The 24,911-nt window shown below is 40.5% G+C and overlaps 1 protein-coding gene across 5 annotated transcripts in view; it reads right to left on the reverse strand.

Moving 5' to 3' along the window:
• CPQ (carboxypeptidase Q) overlaps nucleotides 1-24,911 on the reverse strand; it is a 561,177-nt gene that overhangs the window by 62,155 nt on the left and 474,111 nt on the right. For all 5 annotated transcript variants that reach the window (XM_027561488.1, XM_027561487.1, XM_027561486.1 and 2 more), the window contains exon 7: nucleotides 23,969-24,170. In XM_027561488.1, coding sequence (XP_027417289.1) covers nucleotides 23,969-24,170 — 202 coding nt within the window. The remainder of the gene's footprint in view (nucleotides 1-23,968; nucleotides 24,171-24,911) is intronic.

The following is a 24,911-nucleotide window of genomic DNA, read 5'->3' on the forward strand; positions in this document are numbered from 1 at the left end:
GCAGAATCTGTGGCTTTAGGTCTGGTCTTGATTGAAATGGGGCCTTAGGATATATTCTGGATCATTAAAATCACTTCTAGGACTGTGCTTTTAGGAAAGAAGCAAATATACAGCAAGGGGATGCAGAAGCAATGTAATTTTCTTATTAGCAATGGCTGCCTAGGAATCTTAGGAGTGTAACATTGTAGATTATTATATTTTTTAATAGAAGGCTCACCTATAAAAGTTATTTCAAGCATAGCTTGGACTTTATATTTTTTATAGCTATGCTTTAGGCAACCTATTTATTTTCTTCCTGTATATGTAGTTACAGTTTTAATCAAGCTTTTTAAGCTATCTATGGCTAAAACTAATCAAGTGGGATGAAAATTATGCAACAAACCACTCTGTTACCCTAAAGCAGCATTTTTGAAACCAAGCCCTAGGTCTGAGTGCAGATATCTCTTCTGACTAATAAAAGCAACACAAGGGAGTGAGGGGCCTGTGTTAACAGAGCTGAGACCATCATCAGCCTGTCTAGCATTTCAGTCTCAATTATTCTCATTTTCATGGCTGAAACCAGTTAAGTTTCAGTTCTTCAACAATTGTATAACATTTAAAAACTCACAGCAAAATCACATTCTGGTTTTTAAAATGCCATTCTAGGTAATAGAGTTTAAACTAAGGTAATCAACTTGTATAAAATTTCTCTTTACAAAAGTTTCATTTGGGATCTGAATACAATATACAGAACCAGAAAACCGGTATTAAGTGAAGTCAATGAACCTTTTAGCTTCCTTTTCCCAAATGGTCATCTTGAACACAGATGTTTAAAATGTGCTACAGATGTATACATCAAGGTATATGGCCATTTATAAAATTAAAATTCCATTGATCAAAGGTGAAATATTTACATTTTTTTTTACCCTAATCTCAGCTTGGCAAATAGTTGGGTGAAAATTAACTATACTTACCTGAAATTTATTACCACTCCTTTCATCACTACCATTCCCTTTTTGCCATCAGTAATTTTAGGGCAAACACAAAGTATGAAATATTGTTAAAGAAGTAAGTACTTTCTCTTTTAAAATCATATTATGAAGAAAATAGGTGAAAAAAGGTAATTTTCTTCCTTTTTTTCTCTTTAACTTCTGCTTGGATGTAAAATGTTTAATAACTGGAAGTCAAATATCCTTTGATGAGAAAAGAAACTTCTGATATTATCTTATAAACTGTGATTGCATCTCACCAGAACAAAATAATAACTATTTCAATTTAAAATTTGATAAAGTGCTCTAAATGTATAACTTCTTTCTCAATTGGGTACTGCAAATAGGTATTTTTAAAACTAGTTACAGACTATGAATATAAAATATCCCATGCTAGCAATAACCTTTTGTGTTTTTTAGTGAGATCTTTTCAAATTAATCTTTCAACACTGATATTGAGAAATCCCAGTTCTTGTCAATTCTCAAATTTAATGACAGCCTTTTGCATTTGTGATGCGGAGGATTAGAATGAGGTAATGAATGCACAAACTTGGCCAATTTAGCTTACCTCCCGTCCACAAAATTAATGCAACTGGATTCCTAGAGGAAAAGCTTTTAAAATTTAAAATTCTGTTTTGGATTTCTTAATTTACTATTCAAGATGTAATGCTAATTACCATTATAACAAAAGATTAAAATAAAGAGAAGAGCCTGCTACTTTGCAGGGTGGTGAGGACTTGCTGAGAAAGGACTGTTCGTTAGGCAGGGCTGAAAGCTCGTTAGGCTGAGGGTGACCTCAGCTCTCTGGGCCAGGAGAGGTGGACTCCAGAGGCAGCTGCCTGCCCAAGCCAGGGGCCAGAGGCTATCTTGATTCCCTCTCATTTTTTCACAGTGCAAGGCCATTCCTTCTGTCCCATGTAATTTGCAGCCATTATCATAGATATTAGATGTGGAAAGACTTGGCAAGTTACCTAATTTCCCAGCCCTTCGCACAGAGTGCCCCTGTTGAATATGTATGAGGCAGTTGTTAGCACGCGCCTGTGCCTGTTAGCAGTAACGGTCATTTACCACCACCTGGGGGGCCAACGCCAGCCAAAGAGCTTTAGCATATAAACATAAGCGGAAAAATAAAGAAGGAAGGAATGTCGTATTTCAGACGTTTGACTAATTGTCAAGCAATGAGGTTTATTAAAAACTTCCATAGAAACTAGGTTCCTCTTATGTTTGGGGATAACAGTTAAGAGGGCTGGAAACAGTACACAGTGGTAGCTTCCTTTTTGTGTAGAAACATCTCAAAATGGGCTCTTCCCACATCAGTTCAAGAGCCAACCTGAAGGATTCTTAATTTAGGTGCCATACATTTAATGAATATGAAACAGCACTGCTGCTGCTGCTGCTAAGTCGCTTCAGTCGTGTCCGACTCTGTGCGACCCCATAGACAGCAGCCCACCAGGCTCCCCTGTCCCTGGGATTCTCCAGGCAAGAACACTGGAGTGGGTTGCCATTTCCTTCTCCAATGCATGAAAGTGAAAAGTGAAAGTGAAGTTGCTCAGTCATGTCCGACTCTTAGCAACCCCATGGACTGCAGCCCACCAGGCTCCTCCGCCCATGGGATTTTCCAAGCAGGAGTACTGGAGTGGGGTGCCATTGCCTTGTCCGATGAAACAGCACAGCATATACTTAATATAAGATGACAGTCTTCCTGTTCCCTGGGACAATATGAGTCTTGAAACATTTTAAGCTGGCTACAAAGTAGAAACTAGAGACTGGATACAGCATTATTTGATCTACAGGATAATTTAGACTCAAATCCAGATCAGTCAAACCTCAAGTTGATTTGTAGGTTTTTAAGTTGGGTGTGTGTCTTTGGCAAGTCAGGCTGCACTGATTGCAAAGCCTAAGTGAACTAAGAAGCTGCCACTCTTTGCTGTTTTCAACAAAATCCCTGGGATGTAAAAATAGCAGAGAAGGAAACAGGCTTTGCAGTCATGCAGAGCTGATGTCAGATTGTGCTACACCTCAAACCAGTTAGGAGAATGCTCCTAGGCAGTCCTGGCTTGTTTCCTCATCTAATCTTCTCATGGATATTAAGAGGAGAAGATAAAACAATGAATGTAATATCTTGCAGATCTTCAATAAATACTAGCTTCCTTTTCCCCTTTGAGAATTCTGTTGTTGCACTTGAATAATACATTATTTAGGTGTACAGCAAAAATTTATTACAGGTAAATTTGCATGACTTATAATGCAATCAAATTTTCAAACTATTTCTAACCCACTGAACAGCAGAGCAAGTTTTTGAAGTGCCAAGCAATTAGAATCACTTCCTTCACAAATCCTTGTGTTTAATAGCAAACCGGTGCAAAATTTAATGCTGGAGAAGAGGCATGCTCTTGCATCCTGCTTTCCCCACTTGAAGGATGTGGTTCCTTGGATGTAAGAGCTTTCTCTCTTCTGTAGAACTCTCAAAACTCCTTGAGCTGCTCCTCTTCAATAAGCACTAAAGAATCTGTGGGTCACTTCCAGCCTTCTCCAATACGGGGGTAATTCATTTAGATAACAGCGATAGTTAAGCATTACAACATGCTTGATATTTAAACATTAAAAAACACTGTTATCCAGCATGGAGGAAACTACCATGGCTTTCATCTCAGTCTGAACTTCTTTCTCTTCTAATTCTCTTTCAGCCATTAAATACCTCTTTGAGGTACCTCTTCTACTAGAATTCATTTTATTGTTCCTAATATTAATAAGAGGTACAATGTCCAAAATACTATGTCTTAAATGAAAACAAAATTAGTATTCCTATAGTCATACATACCCAATGCTAAACAGTTGAGTGAAAGCAGGAAAAAAGGTCAATACTTTGGACATGGCCAAATATTCCAGGTGCTAGGCTTAGAGAGATGAGATACCTAGATAGATGACTTGTCAATTCAGCTCCACTTTTCTAGGTTCTAGATACTTCTTGAATAATACAGTTTATAGAATGAAAAAGGCTATATGCTCTCAGGTCAATTAGAGGTCCTAAAGAAAGCATATCTCCAGAGAGAATCCCAGTGATTTATAAACATGTGGATCATATTTTGAAAAATCTGACCCAAATCTTGACTAAGAATATAAATGAAATCAGAATTAAGTAGTATTCAAAGAACAGATAAAATCCAAGAAAAGCCAGAAAATGTGCTATTTAACAAAAGAATGAATAAAAATTAAAGAAGCAGTATACAAGAAAAGTGGGTGGTTATGTAGAAAAAGGTCTTTATACTTATTATATGGCATGGTTCTTTTTTGGTGCAGAAACACACACACACACACACACACACACACGCACACACACACATGCACACCATAAGGGAAAGCAAAAGGGAATGATTAGTTCCTTTACAAGATACATAAACACGTTATCAGGCAAAATTAAACCCTTTAGTTCCAGGACAGTTAAAAAGCACACACTTGTAAACGTCTCTAAGGGCTTGTGACCCGAGGCACAGGGAAGCACATGCCGTGACATGAATGGCACCGTATGTGCCCCGGTAATCGTCAACAGATGTGGCATGCCAGCAGACTAGAAATACAGCTTCAACTTAACAAATGCTTTTTTGGTGACTGATAGGCTGAAAGTCTTAGAAAAATGAAGGTTTGATGAATGAGGCACCCTGCTTAATTGTGCTAAACTGTTTAGTTCCAATTTTCATAAACAGATTCAACAGTTGAAAATAGGAACCCTCTTCTGGCTACTCTCAAGAAGAAAAGAAGGGAAGGGATAGGAAGGAAATGAAAGACAGAAGCACAAGCTCATGTTGCCATGGGATACCTAAGCTGTATAAATCAGGCATTTATATGGTTGTATTAGCAGAAATTGAGATAAAATTGTACCAAGACCAGACAGTAAAAAATATTAAGAAAATACATCTCTTCACTGCCGAGATATCCTCATCAATTTGCTCCCTGCGTTTTAGTGATGTTGAAGCACCATTCTTCTGAACGATTTAAAATCCTTAGCTGACCTTTATTCATGTTTGTTTGATATAGGCAATTCTGTGCTGTTTAATCTCTTGCTCCTAAAAGGTAGATGTAATCTCAGTTCTCTTTCATTTAAAACACCTCTGTTTTATTATCAAAAGCAATTTTCACTTCTGGAAAAATATGGGCTTTAGGTTAAGAAGTCAACACTAGAAGAAGCTTAGAAATGTAATTCTCTCATTTTTTAGGTCAGAGAAGATGCACACTGTATATATTTTTTGCTGCATACTATCTGAATATCAATTGTCTGTGATGAGGCTCCTTGCCAACAGAGGATACCTACTCGGTTCACAGTACAGAATCTAGAACTTGATGTTGCCCAAGAGAGTCAGTGAGAGTGCCATCTGTGTCCTTGGCCATGAGCCAGTTGGCTTTTACACATTCACTTATATAATCCTCCCACCAACTTTTATCAACCCATAATCAATTTACTTTGGCTGAATAGAAATGGTAAAGAGGCCTCAAAATCCCCGAAGTATCATTTGACATAGAAGAGCTACTAACGGTATTAACATGTGGCTTTTTCCTTCTTTGCTTCCTTCTCTGCAGCGTTCACCATGTTGTAATGAGGTGAGTCAGGTGCTTTCCTAGATAATGCTGTTGAACCAGTCAAGTATCAGGGTCGCTTGTGGTGAATGTCAGCAGTTTTCATCCCTCATTTGCGCAACCACAAAGTAAGCATGCTAAGACTCCAAGGTCAGTGAATACCAATAATACTCATGCATCTTCTGCAATATTTCCTGGAATATTCAGGTCATCCTCTCTACTGGGTCTAAACACATAAGAGCATGTTCATAGCAAGGTCTCTTCAGTAATTCTTTAAAGTATAAAACTAGCCCCCAAACACTGAAACCACTTATTGAAGATCAACTGTGTAGAGTGTAATTGACTTTCAAATACACTATCACTTATCCAAATGCACTTCATTCTAACAATAGTCCTGTGTAGTATTATTGCCCTCACCTCGCAGATCAGGAATCTGAAGCTTACAGAAGTTAAATGACTTGTCAAAGGCACAGAGACGAAAAGCTACAAAGCCTGTTGCTCTAGACACTTGCTGCCTCTCTAACACAAATGTTAGGTAAGTGGTTAGAACAACGCAAACGTTAGAGAGTGTGGCTGCATCTTTTGGGACATTCTTCCTCATTGACTTCTTCTCGGATAAATAGAGCATTTGTAGAGTGTGTTCCTATGAACAAGTCTGCTAAGTTTTCCCATTTGCAGAAGGAAGGAGAGACCTTGGGGTGGAAGTGGCAGCAGAGAGCACTTCCGGTGTTAGATCACATGGGTTGCTGCGAGTGTGGCATCAATTTATCCAGCTTTGCATCTACCTGGTTACCTGAGTGTCTCAGGTAAGCTGAGCCAGAAAAGGCGAAGGAATGCTTTTTCTTTTTTGCCCGAAACTCATCTTCAGTCATGAAGAGTTGAGAGATTAGGTGTTATAAATTCAGGGTATTTTTTTCTTTTTAATTGCTTCTGGGACCTCATTGTTGTCCTTCTATCTGCTAATAGATATTAGATAGCAGAGATTTTATGTGTTTTACATATTTTGAATCAGGTCTTAACAGTAAAAATAAAGGTGGTTTTTGTGTTTGTCTACCTGCACATCACTGGTTCTCCCCACTTTAAGAGCGGCAAATCTTGACCACAGGGATGAGCAAAGGAGCCAGGCTGGGCCACTGTGATTTTCCCAGCTGAGTTGGAGGTGATGAGTTACTCGACTCTTCTGTGCTAAAGAGGCTGTAAAGATCTAAGGCTTTGAGCTTTAAGCTGCCTAAGGTCAGCCCCTAAGGAGACAGCTGGCTTGAGAGAATAAAGGCAGCATGAAAGAAGGTGGAATAAGCACCAGAGAGAGAGAGGGTACATGCGCTAAGAGCATCGGAAGGCCTGAGTCCGTGAGACCGGATCCAGCCCTCCTCTTCCTGTGGTGTGCTCGGAGTCTCCATTTCTGCCTCAGGTCTTTGGAGTTGGACTTCTGTCACTTAGTACTGAAGGAGTCTGGACTAATACAGAAATTATGCTTTAATAACTGAAATAATAACATTGGCTTCTTGAGAGTTAACTTTGTGCCAAGGATTGCTTTTGGATTGTCTTTATTTTTTTCAATATAATCTCATGAGACGGTATCACTATCACCATTTTATTTATGAAGAAATTGAAGTTTCAAGAGGTGAAATGACTTTCTTAAGGTTACACAGCTAGAGAGCAAAGCAAGATTTTGAATCCATTTCTACATGGCTTCGAAACCCATGCTCTTAAGGCCTAGCCTATGCTTTACCTCAAAATGGTTCTCAAGTTGGGCTGCATATTGGAACCTCCTGGGTGGCTTCTGGAACCAGTGGTCTCCAGCCCTCTCTCTAGGCCCCAAGTCTGCACAAGTAGAGCAGGCACCTTTCAATGTGGAACACGATGGTGTTCTTGGTCAATGGTTTTCCCTGAACTTGTTCAACTGTTGTGGCCCCGCAGCCAGACCAATAAAATCTCAGTCTTTTGGGGTAGGGCCCAAGTGCTGATATGTTTTAAAAAGCCTCCAGGTGATTTTAAAGATCAGTTGGGGTTGTGAACCACAACTATAACCTGAACACATATCTGGATCTATACCAACACAAAATGAAAAATTAAAGCACCTGAAGTTAACATGCCAAGTGACTACAATTATGTCAGATAATTGGATATCTCAGGTAAAATCCTCTATCAGGAATAGTGAGTGTGGAATTACTGACCCTTCCATTTGTGCTTTGCAGTATAGCATTGACTAAAGATATTAAAATGATATCTATGGGTACCTTCATGATTTAAATATGGTAACAATAATACTTAATAAAACATTTCTGCCAAAAATGTGGGTTTTTGTAAATATGTGTCCAGCAAACATTTTCAGGTAGGTTTAAATTGTTCATAACTGGATAGTTTTGGGTGATGAAAGCCCTGATGAAAGCCATGCCCATCTTTACATACAATTCTGTTCTCACAATTGTCAGGAGGTTATTGCAGCCATTGCAATAAGAAAGAGAGAGAGAGAGAGAGAGAGAAGGGAGAAAGAAGGAAGGGGGAGAAGGAGGAATGAAGAGGGTGGGGAAGAAGTAAAAGAGAGAAGAAGGGACAGAGGAAGAGAGGAAGGAGGGGAAGAGAAGGGAAGGGAAGAGAAAAGAGGAAGGAAGGAGGAAGAAAGGAAGAAAAGAAAGAATACTGAGGATGTACTTCAAAACTAATCCTATTACAGGCAATAGCTCATCACATCACAAAGATAGATTTCACCACAACTAATAGATTTCACAGAGCTCACCCATGTTTGACTTATGCAGTAGGAACTGGAAGGACAATTAAGATAGCAAGTGTCATATTGGAAAATAAAGCTTAGTTACCTAGAACTATGCAATCTCACACTTTCTTATAAAAATGAACTAACAGAGAGACTTAATTCACTGTTAGAAATCCCCATGAGGGGAATGTACAAAAATATCAGGTTAAGCAGTCATTTTTGAACTTTAATATCGAGCAAAAAAAAAAAAAAAAGGAAGAATCTTAAGCCAATGAAATTACATAATCTAAGGAATCTATCATACATAACTGAGATAGAATTCACTTCTATAGTCAGAAGACTACTCAATCAGAAACTCAATTTTACCAATATCTCTTGCTTTGTGATGTTTTTCTGTTGTTTCCATAATCCTATGCTTATTAAAGTAATTAAATTGATAAGCATATTTTTAGTAGAGCTCAAAGGAAATCGGTGAGCTGTCACTGTACTCGAAGATTTGTTTGACTCAAAGGAGATTCAACAGGTAGATTATGTCCAATTATAGTCAGATTTCATTGTTAACATCTAAGAACTCCAGCTACCACAGCCAATCATGGTGCAATGTTTTATGGGACTACTCTCTATGTCTTTCCAATAGGATAGTCCATCAAGTAGCAAAACATCCAAAACAGTGCAATTTTAGCAAGAAATTGCTAGAGGACATGCAGACCAACCCATGAGATGTGCTGGTATTTGTTCTGAGTCTCTCAAGGACGATGCTGTGGGTTAGATGGTGCCTTCTCAGGGACTGGAATTGAGCACTATCTCGTCTCCCTCCTCTTCTAAACTTTCAAAGCTTTCTGGCTGTCCCAATTCCTAAATGACAGACAGGGTCAAACTGGGGTCCCAAGAGGCCTTTTTAGTTTTAGCTCTATTTCCCTATATTAAACTAAACTCTGACAAATCAGTTGTTGCTGTTAGTCGCTAAGTCACGTCCGACTCTTTACAACCCCTTGGACTGCAGCATGCCAGGCTACCTGTCATCCACTATCTCCCGAGGTTTGTACAAATTCATGTCCATTGTGTCAGTAATGCTATCTAACCATCTCATCTACCACTGGCCCCTTCTCCTTTTGCCTTCAGTCTTTCCCAGCATCAGGTTCTTTTGCAATGAATTGGCTCTTTGCAGCAGGTAGCAAAAGTACTGGAGCTTCAGCTTTAGCATCAGTCCTTTCAATGAATATTCAGGGTTGATTTCCTTTAGAATTGACTGGTTTGACCTTCTTGCTATCCAACAGACTCTCAGGAGTCTTCTCCAGCACCACAGTCCAAAAACATCAGTTCTTAGGGGCTCAGCCTTCTTTATGGTCCAACTCTCATATCCATAAATGTCACTGGAAAAACCATTGCTTTGACTATATGGACCTTTGTTAGCAAAGTGGTATCTCTGGTTTTTGATACACTGTGTAGATTTGTCAATAGCTTTTCTTTCAAGGAGCAAGCATCTTCTAATTTCATTGCTGCAGTCACCATTTGTGGTGATTTTGCAGCGGAAGAAAATAAAATCTGTCACTATTTCCACTGTTTCCCCATCTATATGCCATGAAGTGATGAGACCAGATGCCATGATCTTAGTTTTTTGAATACTGAGTTTCAAGCCAGCTTTTTTACTCTTCTCTTTCACCCTCATCAAGAGGTTCTTTAGTTCCTTTTCAATTTCTGCTATTAGAGTGGTATCATCTGCATATCTGAGGTTGTTGATATTTCTCCAAACAATCTCGATTCCAGCTTGTGATTCATCCAGCCCAGCATTTTACATGATGTACTCTGAATATAAGTTGAATAGGCAAGGTGACAACATACAGCCATGACATACTCCTTTCCCAGTTTTGAACTAGTTGTTCCATGTCTGGTTCTAACTGTTGCTTCTTGACCTGTATACAGGTTTCTCAAGGGACACAGGTAAGGTGGTCTGGTATTCCCAACTCTTAAAAGAATTTTCCATAGTTTCTTGTGATCCACACAGTCTAAGGCTTTAGCATAGTCACTGAAGCTGAACTATATGTTTTTCTGGAATTCCCTTGCTTTTTCTATTACTCAACAAACGTTGACAGCTTTATCTCTGGTTCCTCTTCAAAATCTAGTTTGTATCTCTGGAAGTTCTTGGTTCACAAACTGCTGAAACCTGGCTTGAAGGATTTTGAGTATAACTTTGCTAGCATGCGAAGTGAGTGCACTTGTAGAGTACTTTGAACTTTGTTTGGCATTGCCTTTCTTTGGGATTGAAATGACAACTGATCTTTCCCAGTCCTGTGGCCACTGCTGAGAATTCCTAATTTGCTGACATAGTGAGCACAGCACTTGAACAGCATCATCTTTTAGGATTTTAAATAACTCAGCTGGATTTCCATCACCTCCACTAGTTTTGGTCATAGTATTGCTTCCTAAGGCCCACTTAACTTCACACTCCAGGATGTCTAGTTCAAGGTGAGTGACCACACCATCATGGTTATTTGGATCATTACGACCTTTTTTGTACAGTTATTTCGTGTATTCTTGCCACCTCTTCTTAATCTTTGTTTGCTTCTATTAGGTCATTACCATTTCTGTCCTTTATCATGCCTATTTTTGCATGAAATGTTTCCTTGATATCTTTAATTTTCTTGAAGAGATCTCTAGTCTTCCCTAGTCTATTGTTTTCATCTATTTCTTTTCATTATTTATTTAAGATGGCCTTCTTATCTCCCCTTGCCATTCTCTGGAACTCTGCATTCAGTTGGGTATATTTTCCCCTTTCTCCCTTGCCTTTTGCTTCTCTTTTTTTCTCAGCTATTTGTAAGGCCTCCTCAGGCAACCACTTTATCTTCCTGCATTTCTTTTTCTTTGGGATGATTTTGGTCACTGCCTCCTGTACAATGCTACAAATCTCTGCTCATAGTTCTTCAGGTACTCTTTCTACCAGGTCTAATCCATTGAGTCTATTCATCACCTCCACTGTATAATCATAAAGAATTTGATTTAGGTCATTACCTGGATGGTCAGGACTTCCTTTATGGCTCAGCTGGTAAAGAAACCACCTGCAATGTGGGAGACCTGGGTTCGATCCCTGGGTTGGGAAGATCCCCTAGAGAAGGGAAAGACTACCCACTCCAGTATTCTGGACTAGAGAATTCCATGGACTGTATAGTCCCTGTGGTCACAAAGAGTTAGACACGACTGAGAGAATTTCACTTTTACTTTCACTGGATGGTCTAGTGGTTTTCTCTACTTTCTTCAGTTTAAGCCTGAGTTTTGCAATAAGGAGCTGATGATCTGAGCCAGTCAGCTCCAAGTCTTGTTTTTACTGACTGTATAGAGCTTCTCCATCTTTGGCTGCAAAGAACATATCAATCTGATTTTGGTATTGACCATTTGTTGATGTCCCTGTGTAGAGTCATCTTTTGTGTTGTTGAAAAAGGGTGTTTGTTGTGACCAGCACGTTCTCTTGACAAAACTCTGTTAGACTTTGCCCTGCTTCATTTTCTATTGGAAGGCCAAACTTGCCTGTGATTCCGTGTTCCTCTTGATTACCTACTTTTGCATTCCAATTCCCTATGATGAAAAGGACATCTTTTTCTGGTGTTAGTTCTCGAAGGTTTTGTAGGTCTTCATAGAACTGGTCAACTTTAGCTTCTTCAGCGTTAGTGATTGGGGCATAGACCTGGATTACTGTGATGTTGAACGGCTTGCCTTTGAAACGAACTGAAACTATTCCGTCATTTTTGAGATTTCAAAATTTGTATTGTATTTTGGACTCTGCTGTTGACTGTGAGGGCTACTCCATTTCTTCTAAGGAATTCTTGCCCACAATAGTAGTTACAATAGTCATTTGAATTAAATTCTCTGATTCCCATCCATTTAAGTATCAGTGTTCACTCTTGCCATCTCCTGCTTGACCATATCCAGTTTACCTTGATTCAGTTTACCTAACATTCTAGATTGCTATGCAATATTGCTCTTTAGAGCATCAGATTTTGCTTTCACCACCAGACACATCCACAACTGAGTACTGTTTCTTCTTTCAACCAGTCCCTTCATTCTTACTAGAGCTGCTAGTAATTGCCCTCTGCTCTTCCCCAGTAGCATCTTGGACACATTCCTACCTGGGGGGCTCATTTTCCAGTGTCATATCTTTTTGCCTTTTTATATTATCCATGGGGCTCTCCAGGCAAGAATACTGGAATGGACTGCCATTTCCTTCCCCAGTGAAGCACGTTTTGTCAGAACTCTTCACTATGACCCGTCTGTCCTGGGTGGGCCCTGCACGGTATGGCTCATAGCTTCATTGAGTTATGCAAGACCCTTCGCGGTGACAAGGCTCTGATCCCTGAGTACTAGTAGTGTTAGCTGATCGGTCATGTCTGACTCTTTGCCACCCCATGGACTGTAGCCCACCAGGCTCTTCTGTCATGGAATTCTCCAGGCAAGAATACTGGAGTGGGTGGCCATTTCCTTCTCCAGGGGATCTTCCTGACCTAGGGATCGAACCCAGGTCTCCCACATTGCAGGCAGATTTGTTACCATCTGAGCCACCAGGGAAGCCCGTGATTCCTGAAGGGGTGGCCAAATCCGACTACTCATCATCTCAAGAACCTGCTGAACTTTTTCACCTCTACAGTCATGTGTCTCCTCACCTTTTCATGTGGAATGCACTCCCTCTCCATCCCACAGAATTCTATTCTTCCTGGAAAATCAGGGGAATTGTCACTTCTCTTGTGATACCCTGCTATAATTCTCTGTATTACCCTTATCACTCCCTAATGTTTTTTTTTTTTCCATTCTGGATTTCTTTCTTACAGTTTGTCTCTTCCTACTGCCCTCTCCGTATGGCTCACTACAATGTAAACTTCACAAGGGCAGATAGCTGGACTTTTTTCATGCTCTAGCCTCAGTGTCCAGAGTGCCTGGTTTATAGTCGGCACTTAAGACAGACTTGCTGATGGAGTGAAACCGCTGGACTATGTAAATAAGGGTTATAGTAACAAACCAGGGAGTGCCCTTTTCATGTTCCCAGTGGTGTGAAGTCGACTCACCATGCAGCATCACTCTCTCACACATCACTAGCGTTTTTTTTTTTTTTTTACCATAAAGGAGGCATCGTTTCATTAGGGACAGCAGGGGAGATAGAACTACTATATTGCACTATTCCATCTGGGACTGGAAAACATATGAGCCCTGGGTCCAGAGGCTGAACCTTCAATTTACTGAACATTCCTACTTGTGCCCTGATCTTCTCCTTTCTTGGAAAATTTTAGAAGAAAGGCCTTTGGAAATGTAGAAATAAAACATTTTAATTTAGTTCTGCTTAACGCCATATAAGGTATCAGAAAGAAACAAAATGGAAAATATGAGAAATTCTGAGTAATCTGAATATTTGGTACTCCACTATGGAGTCTGAACCATTCTTAAAAAATGAAAGAAAATGTGATTTTAAAAACAATATGTAACAGGACATCTTGATGAAGCAAAGTTATTACTACAGTAGTCACAACTTATGGCATTTCAGTTTACAAACCTCTTGTACAACATCGCACTCTTCCTACAGACCTAGATGCTACTGACTCAGCATTTGATTCAGGCCGTTCAGGCCCATTTGGTCTGGGCTCCACCCGAGACCCAGGAAGTAAAATGTAATCAGTTCAGGGCAAGGCACTCCTCAGACACTGGAAATGATGAGGAATTCACAACCACAGCTCTGAAAGGGTAACTGCCATGAGGAGAGGTGAACAGGGGGTTATGAGAACACCTCCAAGGTTTACTCACCCAGCCAGCTAGGGATTAAAGAAGAGAACAGGGTGCTGAATCATGGACGAGTAGGAATTCACTGGTGAAGAAGACAGAACGAGGCAGGCCCCAGTACAGGGTGCACCGGAATCTCAGTGAATGAGACGCGTATGAAGGTGGACAGAAAAATGGGATGGCCACGAGAGGGGAGGCTGCACAGCAGCCCAGGGTGAAAGCAGAAGGGCCTTGAATCTCAGGCTAAGCAAAGACCTGCCTCGGAAAGCAATGGGGCGACAATGACGGATTTTAAGCAAGGGGGAGAGATGATTAAATATGCGGCTACTCTTCGCTGCTCACAAGTGGGAACCCTCCTCTTCCTAAAGAATCCCAGTTATTCTCATGCATCAGGAGACTACATTTTCAGGAGAGACTGGGCTCCACCCTAGACCCAGAAAGTAAAATTTAATCAATATAATCCAATTTTGGTAATTCTACTTTATTGCCACAAACATGTTACAATTTTGGCCAATGAAATTGAGGAACATTTGGCTCTAAAGCTTCTGGATGAGCCTGCCTCACTGTCATAAGGGCCAGCCACTGTGGACATTCACTCTTCCATTGCGGTACAGTGTGTTAGAATCTGTTGTCTGGAACAACTGCCAGCCATCTTGGGACCATGAGGGGACAAGCCTGAAGACAGAATTCATGCTGATGATGGCACAGTGGAAAGATGTGAAGAACCAAGGTCTTTGGTATGACTGATGACTAAATTAAGCATTCTGTAACCACCTACTCCAGAGCCCTTTTTTAAAGTAAATTTAAAAAATCCCCTTACTACTGTTCTAAGTTGCAGCTTCTGTGTTATTTTGCAGCCAAGGGCAACCCAACTGATAGTCTGATTTTTAATCTAGAAAGTTCACTTTGGAAGAAGTGAGCCAATTAGATGGAAGGGAACAAAGAATGCAGGCTGAGATGCTAGCAGCAGGCTGCTACAGGAAAATCAGTGAGTACTGCTGGGATAAGGTTTGTGGGGTAGAGAGGAGGGAATGGGCTTTAAAAATAAGAGGAATTTGGAGTAAACAGGACTTGAGAGCATTTGGTTCTGTGTCCTGGGTGATTGTGTGGTTTCTGGAAGGTGGTCCTAGTCAATGAGAGAGAGGACAGAGAAGGAAGAGGAACATATGTGGGGGCTTGGTGGTGACCATACCCATTTTACATATGAGATAATCAAGTCTCACTCACTAAACTGTGGAGCTTGTCTGTCTCCTTTACTATTGATTCCCAAGTGCCATACAGCAGGATAAGAATAGTTTGGGTTTCTCTGGTGGTCCTGTGGTTAAGAATCTGCCTTACAGTGCAGGGGACACCAGCTCAACCCCTGGTCGGGGAAGATTCCACATGCTGCAGAGCAACTAAACCCATACACCGTGACGACTTTGCCGATGGGCTGCAACTGCTGAAGCCTGTGCGCCCTGGAGTCTGTGCTCTGTATCAAGAGAAGCCACTGCACTGAGAAGCCAGTACATCGCCATAGAGAGGAGCCCCCACTTGCCGCAACTAGCGAAAGCCTGCACGTAGCAATGAAGACCCAGTGCAGCCAAAAATAATAATAAATAAATAATTTAAAAAGTTATATAAAAAGAATGCTTAATAATAATTGTGCGAGGCTGAGAAAACTTACATCATTTGCCCAAGATGGCACAGGCAGTTCAAAGTTGTGAACCCAGAACACTCTCTAATCCTTCCCAGCACACTGTCTACTACTTGCCCAGATCATCAGCAAAAGACTGCTTCTCAGATTCTGAAGCAGAGGAAGAAACTCTTATTGGAAGATGTGCAGTCATGATGGGCTCACTCCTTCAGACACCTTAACAGAGTATTTAACTTTTTCATTAATGTATATTTTATAGAAGAGTTTCTAAAGAAAAGTGTTCAAGCAGGACACATTTATGGACATCTGAGCACCATGAATCATATCTTATTACTGACATGTTCAGAATGAAATAGATTCCTGTCACTCTAACTCAGACCTCATAATTGGAAAATCAGGCAAAAATTTAAGATTGAAAGCCTCTCTGCTATCTGGAATCAATAGAGACTAACCTAAATGCATCTTGGACACTTTTGATGCTCTTATATTATCTTTCAGAGAGAGTCAGGGAAAAACTGTTCACCATTGTAGGTATAAGAATCACTAATGTACTAGAAAATACTAATCAACATCTTCTCTCAGTCTTTACTCCTTTAAGGTAAATAATCCTAATTACTCTAACCTCCTTAATTTATGTCATCCTTCCATCTGTCGTTCCTTCCATCTGTATGTCTTTTTTTTCAGCATCTTTTAATTTAGCCACACTTTTAAGCTGAAGGACCCAAAGCTTGTTGAGAAAACAATTGCTTCTATGTTTTTTTTTCTCTTGTGATATTTACAAGAATTAAAAAATTTCCCAGAGTTAAACTAAGAACTAAAGAGGATGCAAAGAAATAGAAACCCTTGACCTCAAAGAACTGATCATTGAGTATAGGAGGCAGGATGGAGGGAAATTCCTAGCAACCCAAGGACAATGTTAGTGTGTGACCCGAGTGCCATACTCGGGGTTACAGAAGTGTTTTAGAAATTCAGAAAAGCAATAGAGCACCAGGCTGTGTTAAAGAAGGATTCCCAGACACGGATGAATATAGAGTGAGCCTTAAAGAGCATTTAGGATTTGGAGAGAAAATAGGAAGAAGTATGGAAAAGGGTGGAAGTGGGTGGTGGCTGGAGTATGAAGATGTCTAGAACAGAGAGTTTATGTGGGACATACATCTAAGATTTTTTAAAAAACTTTCCTCCCACCCAAAGCCTTATATTTATGTTGATAGTTATCCTGTTCATCATGGACATCACCTAGATGGATGAAGGATATCCTATCTCCTCTCCAAAGATGATCGTTTCATAAATTTTTCCATTTGACTTCTATAATTAATGAAAATCATGTTGAATTTTAATCCTATCTGTGCTCTTAATTAGTATTTTGATACAGAATATACAAAAACCATTAAAAAAAATGGGGCTCAGACATCACACTACAGAAATGTGATAGGCCAATGACTTGAAATGGCTCAATAAATTTATTAGTTCAATGGAAGAAAAGGAAGAAAAAGAGAAAGAAGAAAGGATGAATGGAGTTTGGAAATACTTCTCATTAATTTTTCAAAAGTGAGCTGAACAGTTATTTAAATCATAACTAAATTAGTATTTTGAGTCCTATTTTTAGGTTTAACTCACTGTAACTTGCCATGTCTTCAAGAATTCTGAGTACACAATTAGTATATTTTAATTTTCTTTTTCAGATTAACTATGGTTCTTTATCTTTTTTCTAAAGTTCCTAAAATTTTTGATGGGTAACCAGAGTTATAAACAGTTCCATTATTTCTTCCAGGAAGAGCTCAAACTTGAAATACCAGAAGACAGCTCAATAATAATAGGGGAAAACAGCAATAATTTGCTTCCATCTTACAATACTCTAAACGGAATGAAAAAGAATTCCAGGAAACATAAGTTGCAGTCTAAATGAGCTACCAAGTTTACATAAAGCTTCCTGATAGACAGAGGAGTGGAACAAAGAATGTGAGAAGAAATCAGTAGTTATTTACAATAACAAACTCCTTTCCCCAGGGGTAAATTATTCTGGAGCAGGAATGAACTGAAATCCTTTGCATAAGCAAGAGCCGAGCAAGATAAACATTTCGGACACTGTCATAGATCTGGAAGACCATCTTAGCATTCCAGACGCCCCGTGTTGTTGCATATTGTGGGAAAGGGGCCACCAGCCTTGAAACCAAAGAGGCCTGTTCTCAGGGTGACTTCCGCACTTAAGAGCCAGATAGACTTGGGCAAGTCATTCAGTCCCTCTGAGTCTGCTTCTTCGTCTTCAGAACAGGAACAACTGTACCTAACTCTTAGGATGGTTATCTAGAGCAAAAAGAGTGTCTGCAAAAAGCCTAACCGGGTGTCTGACAGCTAGCAGGAGTTGAGTAAATTATATTGTTTTTGCTCAGTCACTAAGTCATTCAGTCACTAAGTTCTATCACATTCTTTGCGACCCCATGTACTGCAGCATACCAGGCCTGTCTGTACTTCACTATATCCTTCAGGTCAGATCAGATCAGATCAGTCGCTCAGTGGTGTCCAACTCTTTGCAACCCCATGAATCGCAGCACGCCAGGCCTCCCTGTCCATCACCAACTCCTGGAGTTCACTCAGACTCACGTCTATCAAGTCAGTGATACCATCCAGCCATCTCATCCTCTGTCGTCCCCTTCTCCTCTTGCCGCCAATCCCTCCCAGCATCAGGGTTTTTTCCAATGAGTCAACTCTTCGCATGAGGTGGCCAAAGTACTGCAGTTTCAGCTTTAGCATCATTCCTTCCTAAGAAATCCCAGGGCTGATCTCCTTCAGAATGGACTGGTTGGATCTCCTTGCAGTCCAAGGGACTCTCAAGAGTCTTCTCCAACACCACAGTTCAAAAGCATCAATTCTTCAGTGCTCAGCCTTCTTCACAGTCCAACTCTCACATCCATACATGACCACAGGAAAAACCATAGCCTTGACTAGATGAACCTTTGTTGGCAAAGTAATGTCTCTGCTTTTGAATATGCTATCTAGATTGGTCATAACCTTCCTTCCAAGGAGTAAGCATCTTTTAATTTCATGGCTGCAGTCACCATCTGCAGTGATTTTGGAGCCCCCCAAAATAAAGTCTGACACTGTTTCCACTGTTTCCCCATCTATTTCCCATGAAGTGGTGGGACTGGATGCCATGATCTTTGTTTTCTGAATGTTGAGCTTTAAGCCAACTTTTTCACTCTCCACTTTCACTTTCATCAAGAGGCTTTTGAGTTCCTCTTCACTTTCTGCCATAAGGGTGGTGTCATCTGCATATCTGAGGTTATTGATATTTCTCCCGGCAATCTTGATTCCAGCTTGTGTTTCTTCCAGTCCAGCGTTTCTCATGATGTACTCTGCATAGAAGTTAAATAAGCAGGGTGACAATATACAGCCTTGACATACTCCTTTTCCTATTTGGAACCAGTCTGTTGTTCCATGTCCAGTTCTAACTGTTGCTTCCTGACCCGCATACAAATTTCTCAAGAGGCAGATCAGGTGGTCTGGTATTCCCATCTCTTGAAGAATTTTCCACAGTTTATTGTGATCCACACAGTCAAAGGCTTTGGCATAGTCAATAAAGCAGAAATAGATGTTTTTCTGGAACTCTCTTGCTTTCTCCATGATCCAGCGGATGTTGGCAATTTGATCTCTGGTTCCTCTGCCTTTTCTAAAACCAGCTTGAACATCTGGAAGTTCATGGTTCACGTATTGCTGAAGCCTGGCTTGGAGAATTTTGAGCATTACTTTACTAGCATGTGAGATGAGTGCAATTGTGCGGTAGTTTGAGCACTCTTTGGCATTGCCTTTCTTTGGGATTGGAATGAAAACTGACCTTTTCCAGTCCTGTGGCCACTGCTGAGTTTTCCAAATTTGCTGGCATATTCAGTGCAGCACTTTCACAGCATCATCTTTCAGGATTTGGAATAGCTCAACTGGAATTCCATCACCTCCACTAGCTTTGTTCGTTGTGATGATTTCTAAGGCCCACTTGACTTCACATTCCAGGATGTCTGGCTCTAGGTCAGTGATCACATCATCGTGATTATCTGGGTCGTGAAGATCTTTTTTGTACAGTTCTTCTGTGTATTCTTGCCATCTCTTCTTAATATCTTCTGCTTCTGTTAGGTCCATACCGTTTCTGTCCTTTATCGAGCTCATCTTTGCATGAAATGTTCCTTTGGTATCTCTGATTTTCTTGAAGAGATCTCTAGTCTTTCCCATTCTGTTGTTTTCCTCTATTTCTTTGCATTGATCACTGAGGAAGGCTTTCCTATCTCTTCTTGCCATTCTTTGGAACTCTGCATTCAGATGTTTATATCTTTCCTTTTCTCCTTTGCTTTTCGCTTCTCTTCTTTTCACAGCTATTTGTAAGGCCTCCCGAGACAGCCATTTTGCTTTTTTGCATTTCTTTTCCATGGGGATGGTCTTGATCCCTGTCTCCTGTACAGTATCACGAACCTCATTCCATAGTTCATCAGGCACTCTATCTATCACTATTTCCTTAGGTTTGCTCAAATTCATGTCCATTGAGTTGAGAATCTATATAACCATTTAGATAGATTGGTGCTTCTTCATCCTCTGCTGCCTTCTTCTTTTGGCTTCAATTTTTCCCAGCATCAGGGTCTTTTCCAATGAGTCAGCTCTTCGCATCAGGTGGCCAAAGTATTGGAGTTTCAGCTTCAGCATCTGTCCTTTCAATGAATATTCAGGGTTGATGTCCTTTAGGACTGACTGGTTTGATCTCCTTGCAGTCCAAGGGACCCAAGAATCTTCTCTAGCACCGCTGTTGGAAAGCATCAATTCTTTGGCGCTCAGCCTTCTTTATGGTCCAACTGTCATATCTATACATGACTACTGGAAAAACCATAGCTTTGACAATATGGACCTTTGTTGGCAAAGTGATGTCTCTGCTTTTTAATATGCTGTCTAGAGGCTTCCCTGGTGGCTCAGATGGTAAAGAATCTGCCTGTAATGCAGGAAACCTGAGTTTGATCCCCGGTTCGGGAAGATCCCCTGGAGAAGGGAGTGGATACCCATTCCAGTATTCTTGCCTGGAGAATCCCATGGACAGAGGAGCCTGGCAGGCTACAGTGTATGGGGTCTCAAAGAGTTGAACACAACTGAGCAATTAACACTTTCACTTTCTTTTTTAGGTTAGTCATAGCTTTCCTTCCAAGGAGCAAGTGTCTTAATTTCATGTCTGCAGTCACCATCAGCAGTGACTGTGGAGCCCAAGATAATAAAATCTGTCACTTCTTCTACTTTTTCCCTTTCTGTTTGTTGTGAAGTGATGGGACTGGATGCCATGATCTTAGTTTTTTAAATGTTGAGTAAATTATAACTCACATGAGTTCTTAACTAATCACAATGGGGTTCAAATTCCCCACTACTCTGTGTCAAGAGGGGAAGCCCACCTTACCTTTGTGAAGACAATCAAATCACCTTGTTCATTCCAAATAGAACCATTCTTACGGAATATCAACAAGGAAGGAATAATGCTAGAGCTGATTCTCCATCATGCAGTGCAACAAAGGCAGAAACTACCAGGCACGAGGGAGCACACACATCTTTGTTCTCCTTCTGTCTTTGGTTTCAGCCCCTCCCATCCCCTCTCACCACCTCCAGTCTTCACGCTAATTCACCCACAACCTGTCAGGGTTTTTTCTCACTTCTTACCACCCAGCAAACTTATGGAGCTTTTCTGAAATTTTAAGAAGATTCTTTCTGGAAAATTCACAGGTCAAGAAAAATCTAAAATTCAAGCAAAAACATTTTATACAATTCAAAGGGCAAATGCCCTTCCCCTAGACCTTGATCATGATTAAAAGCACATATATGTAGAGAGTCTTGGTTCTGTACAGATGAACCACAGCACTGAAAATGGAAATGTTGTTGTAAGTTATTTCAAAATATGGTTAAAATATACACAAACCACTGGAGAGAATTTAGGTCCTTGTCTTACAATAAATAAAAACTCCTTCTCTTTTTAGTTATAAAAGACTATTAACAACCTTAACATCTAAAATGTGCTTTAATCTATAATATCTAAAGAATGAACTTAAAAACAAAACCCTTAAATCCATACAGTATGGCTTTTCCAGTGGTCATGTATGGATGTGAGAGTTGGACTGTGAAGAAAGCTGAGTGCCGAAGAATTGATGTTTTTGAACTGTGGTGCTGGAGAAGACTCTTGAGAGTCCCTTGGACTGTAAGGAGATCCCACCAGTCCATCCTAAAGGAGACCAGTCCTGGGTGTTCATTGGAAGGACTGATGCTGAGGCTGAAACTCCAATACTTTGGCCACCTCATGCGAAGAGTTGACTCATTGGAAAAGACGCTGATGCTGAGAGGGATTAGGGGCAGGAGGAGAAGGGGACGACAGAGGATGAGATGGCTGGATGGCATCACCGACTCGATGCACATGAGTTTGGGTGAACTCTGGGAGTTGGTGATGGACAGGGAGGCCTGGCATGCTGCGATTCATGGGGTTGCAAAGAGTCGGATATGACTGAGTGATTGAACTGAATTGAACTGATGGTACTGATAAAGTCTATTTTGCAGGCTGAAAAAAAAAAAGGCTAGAGTGGGGTGGATCTAGAGTGACTTTAAAAAAATTGTGAAATATTTTGTAGCTATAAAAATGGTTCTGGAAACTAATTTTTAAGACTATTCAAAAGCTAGACTTCCTGTTTGCATAATACAAGTACAGAATAATACACAAATAGATTTTTTTAACAGTGTTTTTGATTATGGATATAATGGTGTTGAGGGAACAACCTCTGTGATCAGAGGTCTAATATCATCAACAACCCTCTCCCATGGCCAGTCTCAGCAAATTTATGAGGGAAATTCATTTGTCTTCTTTCTTGTCCTGTAACTGTCCCATGCCTAGTCCTACTATATAATTTCATATCTGCCCAGGACTTGTCTTAAAAATATCAGCCTGATGAATCACTGATCAGGATAAACTAGTTTATGTCCAACCACTTAAAGCAGTCTTTGCATTAGGAAAAAATGATTAACAAAATGTTCCCAGCCTCAAAGAATAAATCTCCAATGGTAAAATTCCAGATACTTTGGTTTTGGGTAGGGGATTATTTGGGTCAGAGAAGTTTCGGCAGCACAGGACTACAACTAGAAAGATATCAGTAGTAGTAAATATCGATAACCTCAGATATGAAGATGACACCACCCTTATGGCAGAAAGTGAAGAAGAACTAGAGAGCCTCTTGATGAAAGTGAAAGAGGAGAGTGAAAAAGTTGGCTTAAAGCTCTACATTCAGAAAACTAAGATCATGGCATCTGGTCCCATCACTTCACGGCAAATAGATGTGGAAACAGTGGCAACAGTGGCTGACTTTATTTTCTGGGCTCCAAAATCACTGCAGATGGTGACTGCAGCCATGAAATTAAAAGACGCTTACTCCTTGGGAGGAAAGTTATGACCAACCTAGACAGCATATTAAAAAGCAGAGATATTACTTTGCCAACAAAAGTCCATCTAGTCAAGGCCATGGTTTTTTCATTAGTCATGTATGGATGTGAGAGTTAGACTGTGAAGAAAGCTGAGCGCTGAAGAATTGATGCTTTTGAGCTGTGGTGTTGGAGAAGACTCTTGAGAGTCCCTTGGACTGCAAGGAGATCCAACCAGTCCATCCTAAGGGAGATCGATCAGTCCTGGGTGTTCATTGGAAGGACTGCTGTTGAAGCTGAAACTCCAATACTTTGGCTACCTGATGCGAAGAGCTAACTCATTTAAAAAGACCCTGATGCTGGGAAAGATTGAGGGGCAGGAGGAGAAGGAGACAACAGAGGATGAGATGGCTGGATGGCATCACTGACTCGATGGACTTGAGTTTGAGTAAACTCCAGGAGTTGTTGGTGGATAGGGAGGCCTGGCGTGCTGCAGTCCATGGGGTCACAAAAAGTCAGACACGACTGAGCGACTGAACTGAACTGAACTATCTTCTACTCTATTTCATAAATTTTGGTCAGGAGATCATTTGTGTTACAATCACCATATACCTGTTTTTAAAAACACCAAACCAGTTTCTAGGCCCAATCCCAGAGTCATTAAATCAGAATTTATTGGAGAGAGGAACTTGTACTTTAGAAAGAGAAGACAGATGGATAAACAAATATAAAGGAATATTATTATCCCAATATTGGAAATCATCAGATTATATCTTGTAGACAAAAGCTAAGGGTTTCCATGTATTAAATGACCTACCAGTATCTGTTGTGGTGTGTTAGAACAGAAACTTTGTTTTAAATTGCTGGCAGTATGTAAAGAACCCTAATTTCATCTTCTGCTCTTACCAGGCACTCCATCTTGGATCCAGAAGTTAATGTCCGTCCCGTCTCCAGCCTTCAGGACCTGTGTGATGTTGATGGGCTGCAGCAAGCTCATGACCTCCTCCATGATGACCCTGGCCTTGTCAGAGCCAGTGAACTTTAGCCCAGAGGGTAAGAAGGTTCCCAGGTCAGACTCCATCACGAGGCTGTAGTTGGAACTATTTGCCTAAACAAAAGAGATAAGTGTTTGGTTCGTATCTGCTGCATCTCTGCTTTCTCTTTGGGAGTTACTGAAAAAACAACAATCAGAGACTTTATCTCCTCACTAGTTGTTGCCAAAACACATGAGGCTCTGCTGGACTTGGGGTCTGTTCTGCATATTACTAACAGTTCTGAGATGCAAGCTTACTCATCCTGGGATCTGCCAAATTTGAGTTGACTTGGAAAGATTTTCTTTAAATTCAATGAAAATAAATATAAAGTTCCATATTAAAATCACTCAATTATTGCTATTATCAATAATATTCTTTCAATTAATTTTCTTAACAGCTTAATTTGTACCAGATACAATTCCTTTTCTACAGTGGGGATCTCCAGATAGCATTAGCCATGTTTAGGCCAAAAAAAGGTATGCTCTGTGGGCCTATTTCGCTGCACCTCTTTCCTCTTGATGGACATCCTGTAATTGTGGATTCTACAAAGGCTTAAAAGCATCAAACCGACAGGTTTGTCTCGGGTTTCTGATTCTGTTGTTGTGCCATCTGTTGAGTCCCCAGGGAGGGAGGTAATAGAATGCCAGTGAAATGATGCTCTCTCTGGGGTACAACTGTAGAACTCTAAACCCCAGCAGCTCTGCCAGGCGGCTGAGTGTGTAAACTTTTTCCAAATAAAGTCTGGTGAGAAAGCACAGTGATTTCATGTAGCCAATATTGTCACAGCAAGAGCCTAGAAGAGGCCCTCATCAGAT

Source organism: Bos indicus x Bos taurus, chromosome 14, assembly GCF_003369695.1.
Source record: "Bos indicus x Bos taurus breed Angus x Brahman F1 hybrid chromosome 14, Bos_hybrid_MaternalHap_v2.0, whole genome shotgun sequence".
NCBI classification, from domain to species: domain Eukaryota; kingdom Metazoa; phylum Chordata; class Mammalia; order Artiodactyla; family Bovidae; genus Bos; species Bos indicus x Bos taurus.